This window comes from Tachypleus tridentatus, chromosome 13 (genome assembly GCF_004210375.1).
Source record: "Tachypleus tridentatus isolate NWPU-2018 chromosome 13, ASM421037v1, whole genome shotgun sequence".
NCBI classification, from domain to species: Eukaryota; Metazoa; Arthropoda; class Merostomata; order Xiphosura; family Limulidae; genus Tachypleus; species Tachypleus tridentatus.
The window spans coordinates 114,825,325-114,845,974 of NC_134837.1; the positions used below are offsets into that span (position 1 = coordinate 114,825,325).

At 35.1% G+C, this 20,650-nt stretch overlaps 1 protein-coding gene across 1 annotated transcript in view; it reads left to right on the forward strand.

The window, feature by feature from the left end:
* The window catches only part of LOC143239119 (synaptic vesicle 2-related protein-like), a 55,459-nt gene that overhangs the window by 16,194 nt on the left and 18,615 nt on the right, over window positions 1-20,650 (forward strand). The window contains exons 2-6 of the mRNA XM_076479959.1: window positions 6,658-6,743; window positions 10,741-10,839; window positions 14,515-14,586; window positions 19,571-19,695; window positions 20,156-20,219. Of these exons, the coding sequence (XP_076336074.1) occupies window positions 6,658-6,743; window positions 10,741-10,839; window positions 14,515-14,586; window positions 19,571-19,695; window positions 20,156-20,219 (446 nt within the window). The remainder of the gene's footprint in view (window positions 1-6,657; window positions 6,744-10,740; window positions 10,840-14,514; window positions 14,587-19,570; window positions 19,696-20,155; window positions 20,220-20,650) is intronic.

Sequence of the window (20,650 nt, forward strand, 5' to 3'; positions counted from 1 at the left end):
TCTTCATTAAAATGTGGAGTGGGTAAGTCAGGATTATTACCAAGACTTGTCCAAATTAGTTGTGTTTTTTATTTAAAAACCACCCACTACCAACTTTCGGGCTACTCTTTTGTCAGTGAATAGTGGAATTGACCGTCATATTACGACGCTCTCACTGCTAAAAGGAAGAGCATGTTCGATTACAGTGATTTGAAATCACGACCTCACTAGGTGAACAATGATTAAGTTATAGTGGGTGCAGATTTCAGTCACGAGAATAGAAAAATGAGCAGCCATTTGTAACAAGAGTTTGATACAATGGTACTGTTGACGTTTTCATTTGAATACAGATGACATTGAGGATTTGATTGATTCTTATCACACTGTGTGTCTCTCCTTTAAGGGAATGTTTCTGAAACCTGCCGATGCAGTCACCTTTCAGTTTTCTTTGTACAAAAATGACAGGTTTTATGATGGGCGAGTGAATGGAGGGATAGCACTGTTGGTAAATTTTTGCAATCTGTATTATCTTGGGTTCTACCATCACTGTTTGTTCTCTCTACCTGCTTATTTGAAAAGACCTATGATCAATCAGACCTTGATGCTCTCAGTGAACAGTTGCTGTTTTCCTTTTAAATCCTGGAGGATTTTAATGGACACAATCCCCTTTGGGGCGGTGCTGATATTGATGGAAGGGTTTGTTGTGTAGAGTATATACTCTCGGATCACAACCTGTCTCTCTTAGATACTGGTTCTTATACTTATTTTTATGCATTTAGTCAGTCGTTTCCTGCTGTTATTCTCTCTCTCTGCTCCCCTTCACTTTTCTCTCATTTCTCTTGGAGAATTAACAGTGATCCACGGGGCGTGATCATTTTCCTATCATTTTGAGGCAAACTGGCCGTGGTCGATGCCATCCGACTCACATGCTTTGGTGGAAGCTGGACGAAGCGAATTTGCTCTCTTTCACTGCTCTTTTGAAACTTAAGCCATTGCTAGACGACTGCACGGCAGCAGTGACTGGATCTATTATCCAGGCAGCTGCTCAATATATTCCTAAACCCTTGACATGTTTTTCATGGTATTCTCATCTGTGGTTTAATGCTGCCTGCTATATAGCATGGAAGACTTTTGTAGGTATCCTACATTTTTAAACCACATTGCTTTTTAGCACACTTGTGCACACCCTCAGTAGGTAAGACGTCAAAACCAGAAGGAATCTTTGATTAAGTTTGCAACTAACATCTCTGCCACAACCAGTTCCAAAATCATATGAGACAAGATTCAGAAGGTTAGTGGGCAGTATACTTCTGCTCTCCTTTCAATGTTGCTCTCTAATGGTCAGTTACTGATGGCTGGCAAAAGCTTTTGTTGTGCATCTAGTACTTCTGCTTCATCACTCACTTTTTTAGCCATCAATACTTTGGTAGAGCGATCGCCTCATTTTTTATGGGCAGGTTGTCTCTATGATTATAATCGCTCTTTTACACTGGTGAAACTCAGACTTGCTCTTCATCGGTCAGACGTGATGACATCCACTATGAGATGCTGTGCCATCTTTCTCCTGCTTCTCTAGCCATTCTTCTGGTTGTTTTTAACTGGATGTGGCAGGATAATTCTTTTCCTTATGCTTGGTGCCGAGCTATTGTTGTTCCTTTTTCTTAGGCTGGGAAAGATCCAAGGATTCCTTCAAATTATGGATGATTCAAAATTAGGTGATTTGTTGTGATTCGGTGGTTGCACACAAGATCCTCTCTACAGTTTCTGCGTTCCCTGCTGAATTATATGTCACTTCTCTTGCCTTGGATTCTGCAGATGTTAAGCAGTACATGAATTGTTTTATTTATACCAACTCACTTAGTTCTTTATTGGCCCTGGAATCACTTCACGTTAGTTCTCACCGTATTCTCTATTCTCATTGATATCCAAAACCGACTTCCCCATTTCTCTTTATCATCTACTTCTATCCTGTTCTTCTAAATACCAGGAAGCCGGGTCGGTATTCGCGGGAACAAGCTTGCTGACATCGCAGCTAAACGTGTTTGCTGTGGTGCTGTCACGGCCATGCTTGTCCCATACATTGACTACGGTTCTATATTCAAAGCTCGACTTCACTCCAGTTGGCAATCGACTTGAAGTGAGCAACGTAATAACAAGCTCTTCCAGATCAAACCTTCTATTGCTCTTTTGCCGTCTTGCTTCCGTAAGGATCGGAAATAGGAACTTGTCCTGGCTAGGCTACACATTGGTCACAGTTTTTTAACTCATCGTTTTCTTTTATCTGGGACTGATGCACCGATGTGTGGTCATTTTTACATTCAAGTCACAATAGTCCACATTTTACTGTCATGCTTTCGTTACGACCGTGTGGGACAGCAGCATTTTAGACATGTTTTTACCATTGGCTCACCCTGACGTTGCACGGCGTTATTGGCGATGATAGCACTGTTTACCTCAGTTATGTTTTTAAATTTTAAGGTCAGTTGGCCTTTTTATTTGGGGAATTGGGCTCTTTTTTGTTTTAATATGATTCTTTTTTACATATTTTAATAAATTTACTTTTATTTTTCATTTTAAGTGATTGTTTTGCACCAGTAAACGCTAACAACCCGAAATCACGACTCGCATATTGGAAGTTGAAGGCTTTAACTGAACATTAGGTCATGCCAGGTGTCCCACTAACATTATAATTTATTTTGAAAAGAGGACCTTCCAAGTAGCTTGACTTTGCCAATTATATTACGTTCCTTTTTATGTATTTCAATGTTTCAGAGAAAAAATGAATTGCTTTGTTTGTTTGTTTGTTTGTTTTGAATTTCGCGCACAGTTACACGAGGGCTATCCGCGCTACCCATCCCTAATTTAGCAGTGTAAGACTAGAGGGAAGGCAAATAGTCATCACCACCCACCGCCAACTGTTGGGCTACTCTTTTACCAACTAATAATGGATTGATCATCACATTATAACGCACTCACGGCTGAAAGGGTTTGTTGTGACGGGGATTCGAACCCGCGACCCTCGGATTACGAGGCCAAAACAAATTGCAACCTCAGCTATTTATTATAGTTTTAAAGAGCAAACTTGTGAGTGAAATTAAACACAAATATGTTACATATTGTGTTATACGAATTTCATTCAATATTTTTTAAATGCTCTCTTCCGTAAACCTCGTTCTTTTATCTGTAAAATGTCGAATCGTAACATCTTCAATTGCGTTAGTTTCAGTCCATTTTTTTTAGTTTTCATTCAGCTGTGTTACATAAAAAAATACAATTACTTGACATTAAGTACTTCGGTGGTACTGAGCAGCAACATATTAAAAAACAAGCCTAGAAAATCGTGTTTTAGACGAATCAGCTATTTATAATCTTCAGTTTTTTTTTGGCGACAGTGTTTTATAACTCAGGTCACAAAGAAATTTCATTTTATTTTGGTTTTACTACAAATATATAGCTACGTGTAATATATGTGGTCACCGACAGAAAAGCTGTATTGAGAAAACACATGTTGCTTGAATATATAATGCACGTTGTGAAGATAATTTCTTTAGAATAACAACAACAAAAACAAACTTTCAAACCATGGAGTCACTGGTGTGAAAGCAGTAATTGTCTTTTCTCAAGTAACGACCTTAACATTCGGACATCTAACTACTCTGACGCGAAACTACAGATAAACAAATTACCATTAAAGAAGATATTCCAGGACTAAATTCAAGGGCAATTTTGTTTCAAATGAATTTTTAGTATCTGTTTTATTCTGTATGCATTTCGTTTATGATTGAATTTGTTCTACATATGGTGTTCTTCTCTTTATTTTTATTTTACGCTAGCGATAAAATATGCCTGTTTCCGAAGTGTACAAATGTAAATATATTCGTTATACATTTCTATGTGAAGTGTACTTCATCACGTCCTTGTTCTTCTATTTCTTGTAAAACTGACATGTTATTGTTACGGAAAGGTTCTACCAGAGGTATTTACATAAATAAATATATAGTACGCTTTATTAAAATCTAATAAAATTAACAATGTTTAGTTAAGTTCCAACATTTATAGATAACAGTTAATTGTTGAGCAAGCTTACTCTTATTTGTTTAACGAAATGGGTCAATATATATCAGGCAATGTATGATAACCGTTAATATATCGATAAATTACAATACAGTTTTAAATCTGCTGTTTTAAAGCTTGCAGTTTTTAACAGGATCACTATTAATCTTTCAGGGACGTGTATAAAAGTATTCGATTCGAAACTTTTTGCTAACGCTTTTCGCACAGCCATTTTCTCAGTAGAGACACTAATTCTCATGGTTGTAAACCTAACAGGAATTAATATTTTTCAGTGGATGAAGTATTTACAGGAACGAGTTATATTATGTAAACGTGACATATGGCTTAATCTCACAGGCTGTGAGGCTACTTCTGTGGACAAACTCAACCACACTTAATTTATTGGAGATGTATTTATTTGCGTTTAAACTAGCATAAAGGTTAAACATAACAAGAATGTGAGAAGTGAGGGTGCTCTGTTCTTGTGAATGGGCAGCCAAGTATTTGCAGAATATATGAAAAAGTAGCTTTGGTGCATTTAAATGCTTAAACTTTGGTGCCAGAAGAATTAAAGTACAAAGATAAGAAGGTTTTGTTATTGACTTAATCAACAAGGGAGCAGCACAGCATGCTGTAACCAAGCATAAGATATCTTAACCAAGTAGGATAAACAGAGCTCCATGTTCCCTATATGCAGGCAACAGAACCAGAAGGCATTTGTTTGGAAACGACTGATCGTGTATTTTGTTTAGCTCTGAATCTGGTGGTGGTTGAGCTTCATCTACGTTTAGACCAAGAGGGCATACAAATTGCAGCTAAAGGGGAGAAAATTATGCTAGATTTTGCTTCAACAAATATCACAGCCTGAAATACTGAGGGGGACATTACCCTTACTGCCGCAAGTGGCTGATTTGGCTAGTGTTTGGCATTATGCAGCTGTTAAAGATGGTTTAAATGTTCTGCTTTGTTGGTATATTTTGAAAGGTCAGAATTTTCATATTTGGAATTGAGGCACATTTAGAAACTAAGTTACTCAGTACAATGAATCATAAAAGACTTGTACCTGTTGATCTTATGCATGTACACCATGATGATATGCTTAACAGTCTGAATATTGTAACTTTATGATTTTTCTTACGAGAAATTTTATAAGCATAGCATCAGAGCGCAAGTAAGAATTTTTTTACTAATCTTTTCCAAAATGAACAATAAGTTGCTTAAAAATACAAGACTGTGTTTGCTGTCGCAAGGACTTAGGTGTTTGCCCTTTACGAGTAGAATACATATTGGATACAGTAGACTACAATAATATATAATTTTTCAACTCGTGAACTGACATATCGAATCGAACAGAAGTGTTTTAAGTGAAAGATGTAGATGCTGCTTTTGTATAATACTGTTTTTTTTTAAAAAAGAGAGATCTAAGAAAGTCGTTGCATTTTATTTATGTAACATGTTTTTCGTAGTTTATGCGTTTGTTGTTGATATTGTATGCATTGACGAATTTAAGGTTGTGTAGGCCCAGTGGCTAATAATTTTGGTGAACCCCTACATCCCATGTAATTTTACATAGAATAAACTTATCAGCGGGCCCCTATTAAGACCATGGACCCTGGGGCTGAGCCATTCTAGCCCCTACCTAAATGTGCCACTGATTTTATGCTACATAAATTACATGTTTTGACTTCTTTACATGTTTATGGTTTTTCTAATTTTGTATCGACGTGCCTTATTCCTACTAAAATTCACTTGGTTTCGTCTGTGTATACGATTATAAAATTCAAATAAGATGACTATTTTCTATATATATGTTCAAAAATAACATACACACCATCCCTCAATTTCAGCACCGCATGTTTGAAATTCGTTCATACGTCTCTAAAGCGCCATGTCCCAGTTTTTATCGTTATAAATCGTACAGCTTACATCTGAGCGGCCGAGAAGCCGTCTTATTTTTTAATTTTGAATTTCGCGCAAAGCTACACGAGGGCTATCTGCGCTAGCCGCCCCTAACTTTGCAGTGTAAGACTAGAGGGAAGGCAGCTAGTCATCACCACCCACCGCCAACTCTTGGGCTACTCTTTTACCAACAAATAGTGGGATTGACCGTAACATTATAACGCCTTCACGGCTGAAAGGGCAAGCATGTTTGGTGCGACTAGGATTCGAACCCGCAACCCTCAGATGACAAGTCGAACGCCTAATCCCACCTGGCCATGCCGGCCCCCCCCGCCGCCGCCTTATTTGAATACATTAAATGATAGTAATCTTGCTTTGTTTATTACGTGTACAAAATATAAATTAGTTCATAATTAAATTCTCTATCTTACTTTAATACCACTAATTCAACTAAATATAATAATATGTGTGTTTTTTTTATAGCAAAGCCACAAAGGGCTATCTTCTCAGCCCACCAAGCGTTGTAAATCCGGAGACATACCGCTGTACCAGCGAGGGGTAATATCAAAATGATACCACTGTGTATAATACATGATTTCCGTTTATAATTTAGTATTAAAGTATATCATATAAATGTTATCAAAGTGAATAACTCTTTGTTATACTTAACTGAATCCTTTGAAGATATTTGATCCAACTAATGTGCAGTTTGTCTTTCTGTCCCAGATTCCTATACAGTTGAAGATGTGGTCAATGATGCAGGTTTTGGAAAGTTTCAAAGGAAGCTGGCATTTATTTCCTATTTTGCTTGGGTCAGTTTTTTGTTATACATGAAGGTTAAATTTAGGATGACAATTATTTGAATTATTTTATTTTTGCTTATAGATTACCATAGATAATTTTTAAAGTTCAGTAATGTTCAAAGAGTATTCGTGTTACCATTGTAGTATAGTTTTCACGTAATGCGTACGTTTGATCACTTTTTTGGAGCAAAGATATTTTATTGTTCCAAAGCCAAGTCTCAGCCTACTGTTTGAACGTAAAAAACTGGTAAAATATCGTGAAAAGAAAAAGAACAAAAATAAAAGGAGGCCTAAAATTGTTAGAAAACCAAGTTAATTGCAGATCTGCTACAATGACTCAATAAATCTCAATACCATTGTTCTGTATTATAAAGTATTGTAAAACGAAATTTCATCTTACTACTCTTTGCATTTACGTAGTATGGTTTCCCATGGTGAAGGCAAGAACGATTGTTACAAAATCAATATTAAGTTATCGAGAAGAACGCAATGACATTAACCTAACCTCAAATTTTATAGCTAATTGAAATGAGTAAATTTTACGAAATCAAGCTTTATCATTAAAGATAGGAAAGTACAGTTGACGTAATCAAACGTCAATAAATTCCTTTGTGAGCCAATCAACGTTAAGACATTCACAAAATGGATTCGTGTCGTATTCATAAAATAATCAGTCAGATTAACAACTTCTAATATATTGATAAACCAGTGCGTTTTGGTAACACTACGTTCTTAACAATGTCTTTTATATTATGATGCTTAGGAACAAAAGTACAATCTTATATTGTTGTAAGTCTGTGAACAACGTTCCAACAGTTTTTAATATGTTTCTAACCTTAGCAACAAAAGTAGAACCTTATATTATTGTTAATCTACGTACTAAAAGTACGTATAAAAGGAAATATGTAGACAACAAAACTGGACAAATATTTGATAATTTCTTAATTTAGAGTCTCCTTTGATTAAAGAGGTTTATTTTTTCTTAATCAAAAACGTTGGTGATATAAAATAACTTAATTCATAAACAATTTAAGTTTAGAATTGAAATGATATTTTCTATTTCATGATATATATATATATATTTTGCACTTGGATCTAGGCTAGGTGATGCAACACTCGTCTTTACTTCTGGCTTATCATACCAACAGTGACCAGGCTGAAAAGGTTTCAGAGCTCTCCCTGCATGATGGCTCTTTTGCATCCCTGACACTAAATTGTAATAAGCAGAAAAAATCGAACTATTCAATCTGGATAAATGAATTTTAGTTTTTATTACTTCTCCTATTTCGAGAAAGCAAGCGTGATGTGACGTGAAACATTCAGCTTTTATATGAGTTAGTTTACGACATCATCATTGTTTTATAATCTCTGATTGCAGTAGTATTGTTGTACAGATGCTTTCTGTTTTGTAACAATCATCTTTACCTTTCTTATAGGAAACATATTGTACTCACGCAAGTCACGTGTATAAATATCTGTTCTTGCTTTGAAACTTATTTTAAAATTTACCATTTTTTTCATGTATGCTTGAGGCGAAATGTTGATAAAAATAAGACAAACGATGTAATACCTGAAGTTAATCGTACGTTTATTTATTTACTTTGTCCTAAGTTCAGACTGAATTTTGAATGGAACACATTATAATTATTAATTACTAGTTATGTTACGTATTATGATTTATCTCGGTCTTGCCTCCAGTTTTTAGATTACGTATTACGATTTCAAATAGCCTGAAATTTAGTTAAATTTTAATTTTATAAGTTAATTAAATGTCGTGATGTATCAAATGTATTATATTTGCCAACAAGATTGATATATTCATTTTTCTTTCTTAATACAAATATATTTTAATATACAAACAACAATACAATTTATAATAACAGTTATTTTAAATAATGATTTACATACAAAAGCTTTATAAACTTACAAACAGTATTGAGTCTGCTATCCGATCCAGAATATCTTTGATATATTTTCAAAGGTTCACGAAGAAGGAATTAATTCTGAGTTGATACAGGTACGATTTACATAACGAGAAGCTAAATAAATCTTCGCTGACAAACGCGAGTTTTTCGCTGTTCAATGTCTGCTTTTGAATTTCGCGCAAAGCTACACGAGGGCTATCTGCACTAGCCGTCTCTAATTTAGCAGTGTAAGACTAGAGGGAATACAGCTAGTCATCATCACCCACCGCCAACTCTTTTACCAGCGAATAGTGAAATTGACCGTCACGTTATAACGCCTCCACGGCTGAAAGGGGAGCATATTTGATTCGACGGGGATTCGAACCCTTTACCCTCGGTTCACGAGTCGAATGTCTTAACCCATCTGGCCATGCTGGGCCACTTGTTCAATGCCCTCTTAAAAATACTAACGCCCGATGGTAATCTTCTGAAGTTAAAAGGTTTGTAATGTTTGTTATGTGTTACAATCTATCTCGAACTAGTCCGATTTATTATGTTACGTATGTTAACATATTACGATTTCAAATAACTGAAATTTGAATTTAGAAGTTAACTGAATGAAGATGACCTAGGAAGGTCAAAACGTTGTTCTCTGCTTAACAATAAAAGTATTAATACCCATACCAGGCGTTTTGTGATACATTTTTATTTCAAGTGGATTTCTCGTCATCATGAATGTCGATATATATCAAATTTATAATATTTTCTAACAAAATTGATACGCACAGTTCTTAAAGCAAACATATTTTAATGTACAAACAACAATACAATTTATAATAACGGTTATTACAAATAATTATTTATATACAAGAGTTTTACAAACAATATTGATTATTCTGTCTGATCTGGAACTAAATCTTTTAACGACGGTTCACGGAGAGCAGATTAATTCTATGTTGATACACAGGTGCACTTCTCTTTTAAGTTTTTTACCGATGAAAATATCTAATATCCTCGAAGAAATATTAACGTTTGAAGTTAATTCTCTGTAGTTGAACTGTTCGTAATGTTCGAAATCTATAAACGTACCTGGTCAAATATCTATACTTTTCCAATTAATAAGTGTTAATCACAATTATAGCTTCCGAGGGTTATAGTAACTGTAGCAAATCAATAATATTATCAAAACTATCTCTTGGCGCAACGATTCATAAACCTTAGGCAAGGCTCACGAAAGTTTAGTTGGCAGTAAAACTTGACTTGCGCACATAGTACATTGTTGATTCTTGCGCTCGAGGATCTTCTACAAATTTAGATAATAGCCGGGACTATCGCTATACACATAAAACAATATATATTACATACATTCCTAAATTTATAATTTACCAAAACAAACATCGATATTAAAACAAATACACATTTGTAAATCTGTTATATGTTTGAAATCTATAAATACCTGATCAAATATCTGAAGTTCCTGATTAATAAGCGTTAATCACAGTTACAGCTTCCGAGGTGTATATTTTACTAGCTGTAGCAGTCCAACCATATATACTGTCTCTCAACAACTTGCTTTTGTGTCCTATTATGAGCGTTAGGCGAGGCTCTAGATATTTCAGTTGGCCCCAAAACACTGACAATCACTAGTAGTTACATACACACATAACAAGTACATTGTTTATTCTTATACCCGAGAACCTTCAACAGCTTTAGTGAATAGACGGGAATTTGGCAATTCAGATTTGACAATATAAGTTGCATGCATTTCTAAATATATGTTTAATTGAAACAAATATCGCTAATAAAATAAATATATAATAGTCACAGCTACCACAGTGTGTATAATATTAGCATAATTAATGCGAGGAATGCAACTTATTTGCATACGATTACCCCTTATTGCAGTGTAACCTAACAAAATTCATTATTGAATTTTTCGTATTTCGTTTATTTCTTTATGTGTATTCCACATCATAATGCATAACATTGGCAACAATTAGCGTGTAACGTATGAATAGCTGCAGTTCTTTGATTAAGTACGTTTTGATATTGTCTGTAAATAATTATTAATCTAAACACTTGTATTAAACATATTTTACCAGACAGCGGAATCGTGCGAATTGATGGTTCTATCTCTGTTGGGTGGGTTTATAGCCTGCGAATGGAAAATAACATTTATCCACGAAGCGCTTTTAACTTCAGTAAGTATAACATTTCTTGTAATGTTTTGCAGTAATATCTGACAGAATGAAAACATTAAAGTTTGTTAGTAATAAATTATATTGTCCGTAGTATCTCATTGGTAAGTTTATGGACTTTTAAGGCTAGGAACTGGATTTCTATTCTTGTAAACGTCACCACACAAATAGCACACTGTGTAGCCTTGCAGTTAACAGCGAAAAAAAAAAGTTGATCAAAAGTGTTATAGTTTGTTTGTCAATAACATTTATGACAGAAATATTCGTTAAACTATTAAACTATTAATTTTATTATGTGCGTTTGGGTTTACAAAAGTAAACGTATTGTTTTCTTCATGTAAAGGTATACAATTTACCATCTGCAGTCTTCCCATAGCAGAAAATTTATCCTCGAATAAAACTAAACTAAACTAACGTGGCAGGGGTTCAGTATAGATAGAGAGAAATCAGAAGAGTTCTCTCTCCAACTGGGATGTTCAGGAACTTTGTAGTTCCTCTTCGTCCCCTTACATGAAAAATGTTTTAAAATATCCGTGGGATTTTTACTTTATTTTATTTTTAACATTTGAAAAAATGGAGTGGTGTATTTGTGAGTGAGAGGAAGGACGGGAGAACTGGACGAAAGCAGCGAAAGTGAAGTGAGCCAGACCTTGGCTCGAGGACGGAGTACACTGGCGGCTGGCGAATTGATTTTTAAAATTTACTGTGATTGATTAGATACCCTTGACTGGCTAAACGGCCCTTTTCAGAATGAGGCTGGGACCTACAGGTCCGATGCCAGAGATTTTGCTGTGGGGGGAAACGGGAGTACCCCGAGAAAACCCACTTTCACGACCTGGGCGCCGAATAATCTACCCAGACCGTGCCCGGAAGTAGCTGGGTAGAAAGAGAAACAAAACAAACAAAGAAGAAGAAGAAAAAAAACAAAAACTGATGAACTATGTTGATGGTATACGTGGAAACTGTCAGCTGCAGTCTTGTAGATCGGGTGGTAACTTCATCATGAACTTGTTTCCACACTTGAAGCCCATTGGTGCAAGTGAGAAACGTGGTCTTGGTGGTGGAACTACTGGCTGTTCTTCGGTGAGTTGTTCTTTGCTGGTCTGTGATGCTTTGTTTCTTCTCGGGATTTTGGTTTGAGTTTTCTGCGTGGAGGTAGATTGTTTTTCAGTTTGTGTTGTCGCGTCGATGGTTATCTTCGTAATGGTTTGAGTCTGGCTGGTTGTTGAATTCTGTGGAACCGGGATTGAAGTCTGGCATGAACTGTCCTTTTTCTTTCTAGAACTACTGGAACTTGGCGTGTTACTAACAGTGGGAGTTGTCGTCTTCTGAGTCGGGTAGTCTGAATCCGTCTTCATGTTTCTTCTAATACGGTCTGGACTCGGCGATATTTTGGTAGTTTCATGTTGGAAGATTTCCGTTGGTTGTTTTCGATATCTGGGTGCTTTATTTGAACCATTGTTGAGTGGTCGTCGATGTGGGCGTTCGGCTCTAAAATGAAATATATGATAATAACAGCCGTCTCGTAAAATACAGTCGGCACTGTACTTCGATGTTGTCACTATCTTCATGAAGTGTGTGGGGTGATTACTGTTCTTAGAATAAATTCGATGAACTGCATATACCTTGGCTTGTATTTGGGGTTCTATAGTTTGTCTAATTTCTTCTGGTTGAATTGATGGGTCAACGCCCCTGAGGAATACAGAATAAAGATTGACTGGACTTTTAGTAGGGGAACAACTTACTTTAAATTCAGTTTTCCATGGCTGGCACAGATAGGTTTGGTCTGCAGTAGTGGCTGGTTGGATGAGGATTCCTCCCCGGCGTAAAATACGGGTCCTGGACGGTTCGATGGTTGCCCCTGGCTTGGCTCGGGCGATAAACGTGGCGACTTGGTACGGCGTGAGGTTCGGCGGTAAGCCGTCGACGATTACAGGCGCAACTAACGGCCTGACTGGCGAGGATAAACGTTTCGTTCCGAATAGCATATTGGCACGTCTGACTTGCTCGGTGACTGACCAAACTTCAAGCTTCTATCCTCGAATTTTAGCTTTGTAAGTACATAAACTTACCGCAGTCATATCGGTAATAATAAAAGCAAAAGTAAAAGGACACAACAACAGATATAGAAAGAGTTTATCAGTTTTTTGTCCATGCAATCCTAGACATAAATCGTATAACACCGTTTTTAACAGCATTAATTTGTGTTGGATATTAAACATAGTAAACGTTTTCCTAATTAAATAGTTGTTATTTTAGGTACAGTCTGTCTGCACACTGTTATATGTGCTCTATTGTGTGTATGTGTATTTATGGTTCTTTAAATTTGTTTGTTTGTTTGTTTGGAATTTCACATAAAGCTACTCGAGGGCTATCTCTGCCAGCCGTCCCTAATTTAGCAGTGTAAGACTAGAGGGAAGGCAGCTAGTCATCACCACCCACCGCCAACTCTTGGACTACTCTTTTACCAACGAATAGTGGGATTGACCGTCAAATTATACACCCCCACGGCTGGGAGGGCGAGCATGTTTAGCGCGACGGGGGCGCGAACCCGCGACCCTCGGATTACGAGTCGCACGCCTTACGCGCTTGGCCATGCCAGGCCTGGTTCTTTAAATCAATATTAAAATACACGTATGGTTAAATTGTTTGTTTATAAGTGAGCACAAAGCTACATAATGGGCTATCTGTACTCTGCCTACCCCAGGAAACTAAAATCGCATTCTGGTGTTGTAAGTGCGCAGACATGTCGCTGTGCCACTGGGGCCTCCATTAAACTGAGCGCTTATGTAAAGTGAACTTTACTTGTTCTGAAGTAAAATTGGAGTAAATGTGAAAGTTAATCGTGTGATATCCAGCAACGAAATGTGCATCTATTGTTGCACACATTTTGACAGTACGCATTATTATATAACGGGCTAACTCTGCTGTGCCTAACACGGGTATCGAAATCCGCTGCTCTACTGATAACAGGTTTACGCAAAACAAATAATGTAATAGAAAAGAAAACTGATTCTTAAAAAAGAAATTGAAAGAAAAACGGTGAAGTAAAACTGAGGAATAAATACACATGATAATTTTTTTATTGTTTGTTTGTTTGTTTTGAATTTCGTGCAAGCTACATGAGGACTATCTGCGCTAGCCGTTCCTAATTTACCAGTGTAATACTAGAGTGAAGGCAGCTAGTCATCACCACCCACCGCCATCTCTTGGGCTAGCTTTTTACCAGCGATTAGTATGATTGACCCTCATCTATAACGCCTCCACGGATGAAAGGCGAGCATGGTTGTGTGATGGGGATTCGAACATATTTTTATTAATTTCTAACATATATCAGTTATAAACGTATAATTTTGAATTATATGTTAACTTTAGTTAAGTTTCTCACTGACTGATTTTAATCTAAAGAGTTTTATAGAAAGAGTTTTTCAGGATTAATTTCATGATTAGAAATTGATATCACTATACATTGTCTTTTAATGGTAATTATACAACTCAACGGCTTGTTTATAACGCCTAAGGGAGAAGGTACAAACTTTTATAACGTTCTCAGGATAAACAGTAAAGAAGTGCCATTCCAGCTTGTGATTTCGATGACCCTTTATGACAATAACTTACTTGATTCAAATATATTTGTTTGATTCTTTATATCTGTTAACATATTTTCCACATTTGCAGATGATGTTTCTTGCAATGGGTATTGGATGTCCGATTTGGGGTAAAGTGGCCGATAAATATGGTCGTATAAAGGTAGATGACGTTCATTCTACTTATTTCTTATTAATTTTGTAAATTTTAATAAGTATCAAATGTGGTTAATGTTTCATGCACTTTGTCCGTGATATAATTGATGGTTATGTACAGGTTTTTTTTTTTTTTTACATTTTTACTTTATAAGCTAGTCTAAAAGAAGGGTCTTAAACTGAACAAATTATTAAACTGGATGCAAGTTGAAGATTAATTAAAGGAACTGAACAATTTTTTATTAATAAAACAGTGAGAGAGCAACTTTTAAATAAGCACATATACCAAAAGTCTGTTTGATTTATATGTATTTTATTATTCCTACTGACAACATACACATGATATATGTTACACATACAACCATACTTGAAGTATATGTTCATACGTTTTATGATCATTTCATTATATTATGAAGATAAAGTCGACAAGATAATAGGGCACGGCGTCTCTTTAGAATCCGAAAATGTTTACATAACATGGAAAGTTAGGTCAATACTTCATATAGACAATCACAGAAAAACATATCTACAACTTATATGAATAACATTCGAGCATAGAATTAACCTACAATTAACTATGTATATCAAGATAAGCTAAGTGCTCTTATGACAACTGTTTTATCATTGTTGATATTAATTGCTTTTATGTGACTCTTTGGCGTGAGTACTGTTTTAATTTTAGACCAACTTTTACTCTTTTAGTTCTGGGTACTGGTGTTGTTTGTGGTTGCTCAGTTTTTGTACCTTGTGATCATAAGTGATAATCATGTGTCACTGGCTCAAAGGGTGGAGTAGCTGTTTCTTCAGTTACTTCTTCCCATCTACTGTCAAGTACTGTTGGATTTCTTTTTCAAAATCTGGTCTTAGCAGAGAGAAATGAGTGCTTGTACCCACCAATAAGAAATAGGCTATGCTAGAACTACTACTGTGGACACTTCATTTATAGACCTTACACTTGATTTTTGTTACACGCTATCAGCACTACTTTTGATGTGTAATTCCTGCAAATTTCGCCTTTTTTGTTGTCCTTTGGAACTGTTAAGTTTTTTATATTCACACTCACAGACCTTTGAAGCTTTTTGTTTATCATTTTTTATTGCTTTACAGGTTTTCACCACATGATCCAGGAGTATAGAGTTAAAGCATGAAAGCTGCATCTGTTTCTTTATGACAGTTTTCAGTCAAATGCCCTAATTTTTTTGCAGTTAAGATATTTAAGTTTATCATCTTTAAACTGAGCTGGGTGCTGATAGTAAGGTTTCTTAAACTTCTGTTTTCTAACCATATTTATACCTGAATGATACTTTTTATATAATAGTTCTTCCCAGTAAACAACTTCTATCAAATCTGATAATGTAGTATCAAGTGTATTTCCTTCTTTTGGTTACATCGCTAACTAGCCTACTCCTATAATTTGATTTCAGAGTATCCTGAACCATCACTTCACCTGATGGATGTCTATCTGATCTCTTTAATCTATTTTCTATATTCTGCAGCTCAAGTTCGAATTCTCTGTTCATTTTTTCTTTTACTTGAATTGCTGCTTTTATTTTTCATTATTGTTTTAGTTGTTTCTCACATATTTATGAGAATCTACAAGCTACATGCTCAAAATTTATTGAGGTCGAATTGTGCATAACCCCTGAGCATTACTGTCTGTTCTTAATCTGAATATATCTGTCTTTTGAGCATCAGTCTGGCATGATATTCTTTCAGCGAGATTGATTGAGTTTAAAAACTATCTACATCCTCATCTGGGCTGCAATAAAATAATGGTATAACTGATGTTAGATAAGTAGCACTTCTCTGGATCAGGGCCATTGGCTGTTCGGTTCTTAATTTACGTTATCAGATCCAGATTGACTATCAGGCGGAGCTCTTCTCACTGCTTTAGCTCTAGAGCATGTACCGTGTTTGGCAGTAGCCTACTTAACTTATACGACTTATAAGTAGCTATATTTATTGGATTTTGTTACTTTACTTAACCTGTCACTGGTTTACCCAAAATTGTAGTCCTGATGACTTCACCAATTGTAACATTCTGCTCTGTCATTGGAACGATAGAGTATCATTTAGGGTGACAAGACACCATCTACAAATTTATTAAAAACCCAAGGTTACGCAGTTGTGAGTTGGTATTCAAGTAAATAAACTCATTCAAACAAGCTATTCAAATTATTGGTGGTAGATTTTGAGGTGACTGATTTAGCAATTAAGATGAACTCATTTTCTTTTATTGAATTGTGCCCAGTGAGCTGGTAAGAATAGAAGAGATAGGCATTTATGTGACTTCTTGTCACACGCGGATCTAATGCACTAGTGCCCCGGATAAATAAAAATAATATTTTTACTTACGAAATAGTAAAACTGATTTTCCAAAAAAAATGATTTTTAGACTAAATAGGTAAATCTAAAAACATCATTACGATTACTTGAAACTCGCTGTGACAAAAAATGTGAAGGTTTTGAACCCAAAACAAACGTTATTTACTTTTATTGTGTAAGTAGAAACACATGAACTCTCTTGTGGAGAATAATTTGTTTCGTCAAAGTGTATTCTAAACTAATTGAACCTTCACATGTGAGCTTTGTCAAAAAGCATTGGAATTACGAAAAATCAGATGATTATTGGAAGTTCAAGATGTAACTGTAGTAACTCACGAGGCTTGATTTGTTTGTTTTGAATTTCGCACAAAATTTTACGAGGGCTAGCTGAGCTAGCTGTCCCTATTTTAGCGGCGTAAGACTAGAGGAAAGGCAGCTACTTACCAATAAAGATATTAAATGCAAATAAAGAAAAGCTAGTACTACCTAAATGGTTAGTGGTAGGTACAACTAGTAGTAGCATTAGTGCGACAAACTAAGATGACAAGGGCCAAAATAACATCAAGTTGATTGGGATTCTATGTTAGATGCAAAAGATGTTCACTTGTGTGTAATCGCTCGTGACTGCATACCTTGGGTTTTTATATAAATATTTCTTGATTGGTGTTTGTCGCTCTAAACGCCGCTTTCTCATTCCAGCTATAGAGCAGGCTGTAACTGTGATAACTTTACCAGTGTGACTTTTTACACCAAACTCAAGAAAGGGGAGACAACTTTTGGGTTCTACTTCATGCATGAAAATTATGACATTAAACATTCAATGAAAGTGAATAGAGTATATTTCCAATGTCACCATATAATATACACGTCTGCATATCTTAACCAGGTTTCAGGTTTATTTCTGTGTGTGAATTCATTTCCAAACAGTTTTTTCTAAAAATTGTATTATAAAGATGGCTGGTATGGGTATTAAAACTTTAATTAAAATAGTTTTTCTTCTAGAACAGTTATAAAATATCACTCAATACAAGGAAAAGGAGTATTTCATCTTTAATTCATTATTTTTGTCGTAGAACTGGTCTTCATATGTCAACTCAGTGTTGTTTTGTTTAGAATTTCGCACAAACTTACACGAGGGCTATCTGAGCTAGCCGTTTTTAATTTAGCAGTGTAAGACTAGAGGGAAGGCAACTTTTGGGCTACTCTTTTACTAACGAATAGGGGGATTGATTAGCACATTATAAAGCCTCCACGGCTGAAAGGGCGAGGAATGTTTTTTGTAACAGGGATTCGAAGCCGAGACCCTTAAATTTTGAGTCGAGTGCCCTAACCACCTGGCCATGCTGGGCCAAAATAAATATTGTTAGGTTTTCTATTAAACAGCATAAGTTTTGTTCTGCAGATATTGAGGAAACAGAGATTTTATGTCGAAAAATACTAAGATATCTTCATGATTTGGTTTGAAGTTTTAGTTCTGTTCACTAAGTCTATGTAGTTTTTGAGAGAAAAGTAGTTGGTTTTAAAGTAGAGGGTTTAATATAATGAATTAGCGATGGGTTTAGCAATGTTTTGTAAAGTTGAGCCTACACTAGACATTATAGGTCTGTAAGGAATGTTGTCTTTGTAAATTTTAAGAAGGGCTAAAAACGGGGAGTGGGATATATAGCAATGTTCAAAAGAACTTTGTTGGTAGGATCACCTTTGAGTAAGGTGTAAAATCTGTCATTTACTAAGATGTTGACATTTGCATCTTAACGTGAATTATCTACGATTATAGAACAAACACATTCTTTCAGCTCTTGTTATGTGTATCTTATTGTTACATTTTAACTAATTTCAGACGTTGAGTTAATTTTTGTTAAGTATTCTAGTATTTTGAACTCATTTTTTAAAGTCTAATATGTGTGTTGACACTGTGTTTCTTTTGTTTCATTTAAATTCATATTTAAAAGCTGATGTTGGATTCTGTGGTAGTAACCAGTGGCGTAGCCGTTTTTTTTTTTTGGGGGGATTACACATTATTGGTGAGCCTTAGTTAACAAGTGGCATATTCCCGTGTAGAAACTATGAAATTCTGGAAAGACTGGATCAACCTTATCTTTTCGGGGCTAAGGCAAGTTGTACGAAGCCCTTCAATGAAATAATGAACAGAATTTGTTTCGGCTCAAATATATTTGGGGGGGAGCTTGCTGAAATCTATGGATACAGTCCTCTTACTATGGCTATGGCACTGGGCGAAACAATTTATTTAATACGAACATTTCTAGGTTTGAGAGCAAAGTTTAAACCTAGGTTTAACACAAAAATTAGATTTTTGCTTAATGGTTCACTTAAAACTGAAGAAGGAAATTGACAGGTTGAAAATGTTTCGCCTCTTCTTTGTAGTTTTCTATCAACTTTTTGCGTTTCTTGTTTTTGTGGCTTTTATATTTTTTGCAATGTTTATGATTATTAAAGCCGTATAATTTGACAAGTAAAAATTATTTATTTTGTTAAAAGTTAATCTCGTATCCTTTCTAGACCATTATACAAAGACAATTCATAGGTAATTGGTTTGTGTAATTCACATCATTAGATAATCAGGCGGGATTATAATAATTATTTGTGACAGATGAATCCTAAATTTTGAGATATCATTGATATTTATTACTTACGTTATTATCCAGGTAGTTAGAGGTGCTACTGGAGTTATGGTAATCTGTGGAATACTGATTGTCCTCTCGCCATCTATTGAATGTATGATCGTATTTCGTGGGTGTTTTGGCTTTTTGATGCCGAGCCTGAACGGGATGTAAGTAAATGAAATAAATACAAATGTAAAAACCTTGTATTTAATATCCATTCATAATCTTCAACAACATTTACCTGTATAAATTTCGTATTCGTAAAATAAAAATATATTACGGTAGTGTGGGTAAAACAGGTATAAATTAAATTGATCACTTTTTTTCTTTTTGACGAATTATGATCTTGTGTGTTATTACGAAAATATGTGAAAATGTTCTGAAATTAAGCTAAAATTGGGATAACCAAAAAAATATAAATGGTTAAGCTAAATATTAATATATGCCTCTAATCTGTATGTTAATATTAAATATGTGGAGGTAAACTTACAAGTTTGTTTGTAGTAATACTGTTACTTAAATATTTAAAATTGATAGTTTTGTACTGTACTTTAATAGATAAAGCATAATACTTATAATAATAATAGACAAGCTATAATACATAATTGCTGAAGCATTTTTTTTCAGAGTGACCCTATATATGGAATATCTTCCCTCTAAATTGCGTGGGAAGTGCACAATGATTTTCTACGTAAGTTTGTTTTTTATTAACTTATGTTTATGAAGCGAGACCTATACAACTTTTGAATATTGTATGTATCAAGTGCATCGATACAAGATTGTTTGATGAGAGTTTATAAGCAAGTGATAGCTAGCAATTGAATTTTTACTTTTTATATCTTGAAAAGAAGAAAGTTGTAAGATAAGGACATGAAAAAGTTGCATTTGACCTTAAGAATTCGTTTTTGTTTCTATGGCAGCACTACATCGTTAAATATATATGCGTGTTTTAGGTTCCACGCTACATAGAGTAGCCTTATCTTCAGTTTGTATACATTCTAAAAGATAAACCTTATGTCTAAATGTATGTATGTAAAGAACCTTTTCTTTAAACTAAGAATTCCTCAGAAACAATCTACTTCAAGAAATTTGGAAATAATATTCGGCAAAATCTAGAGATTA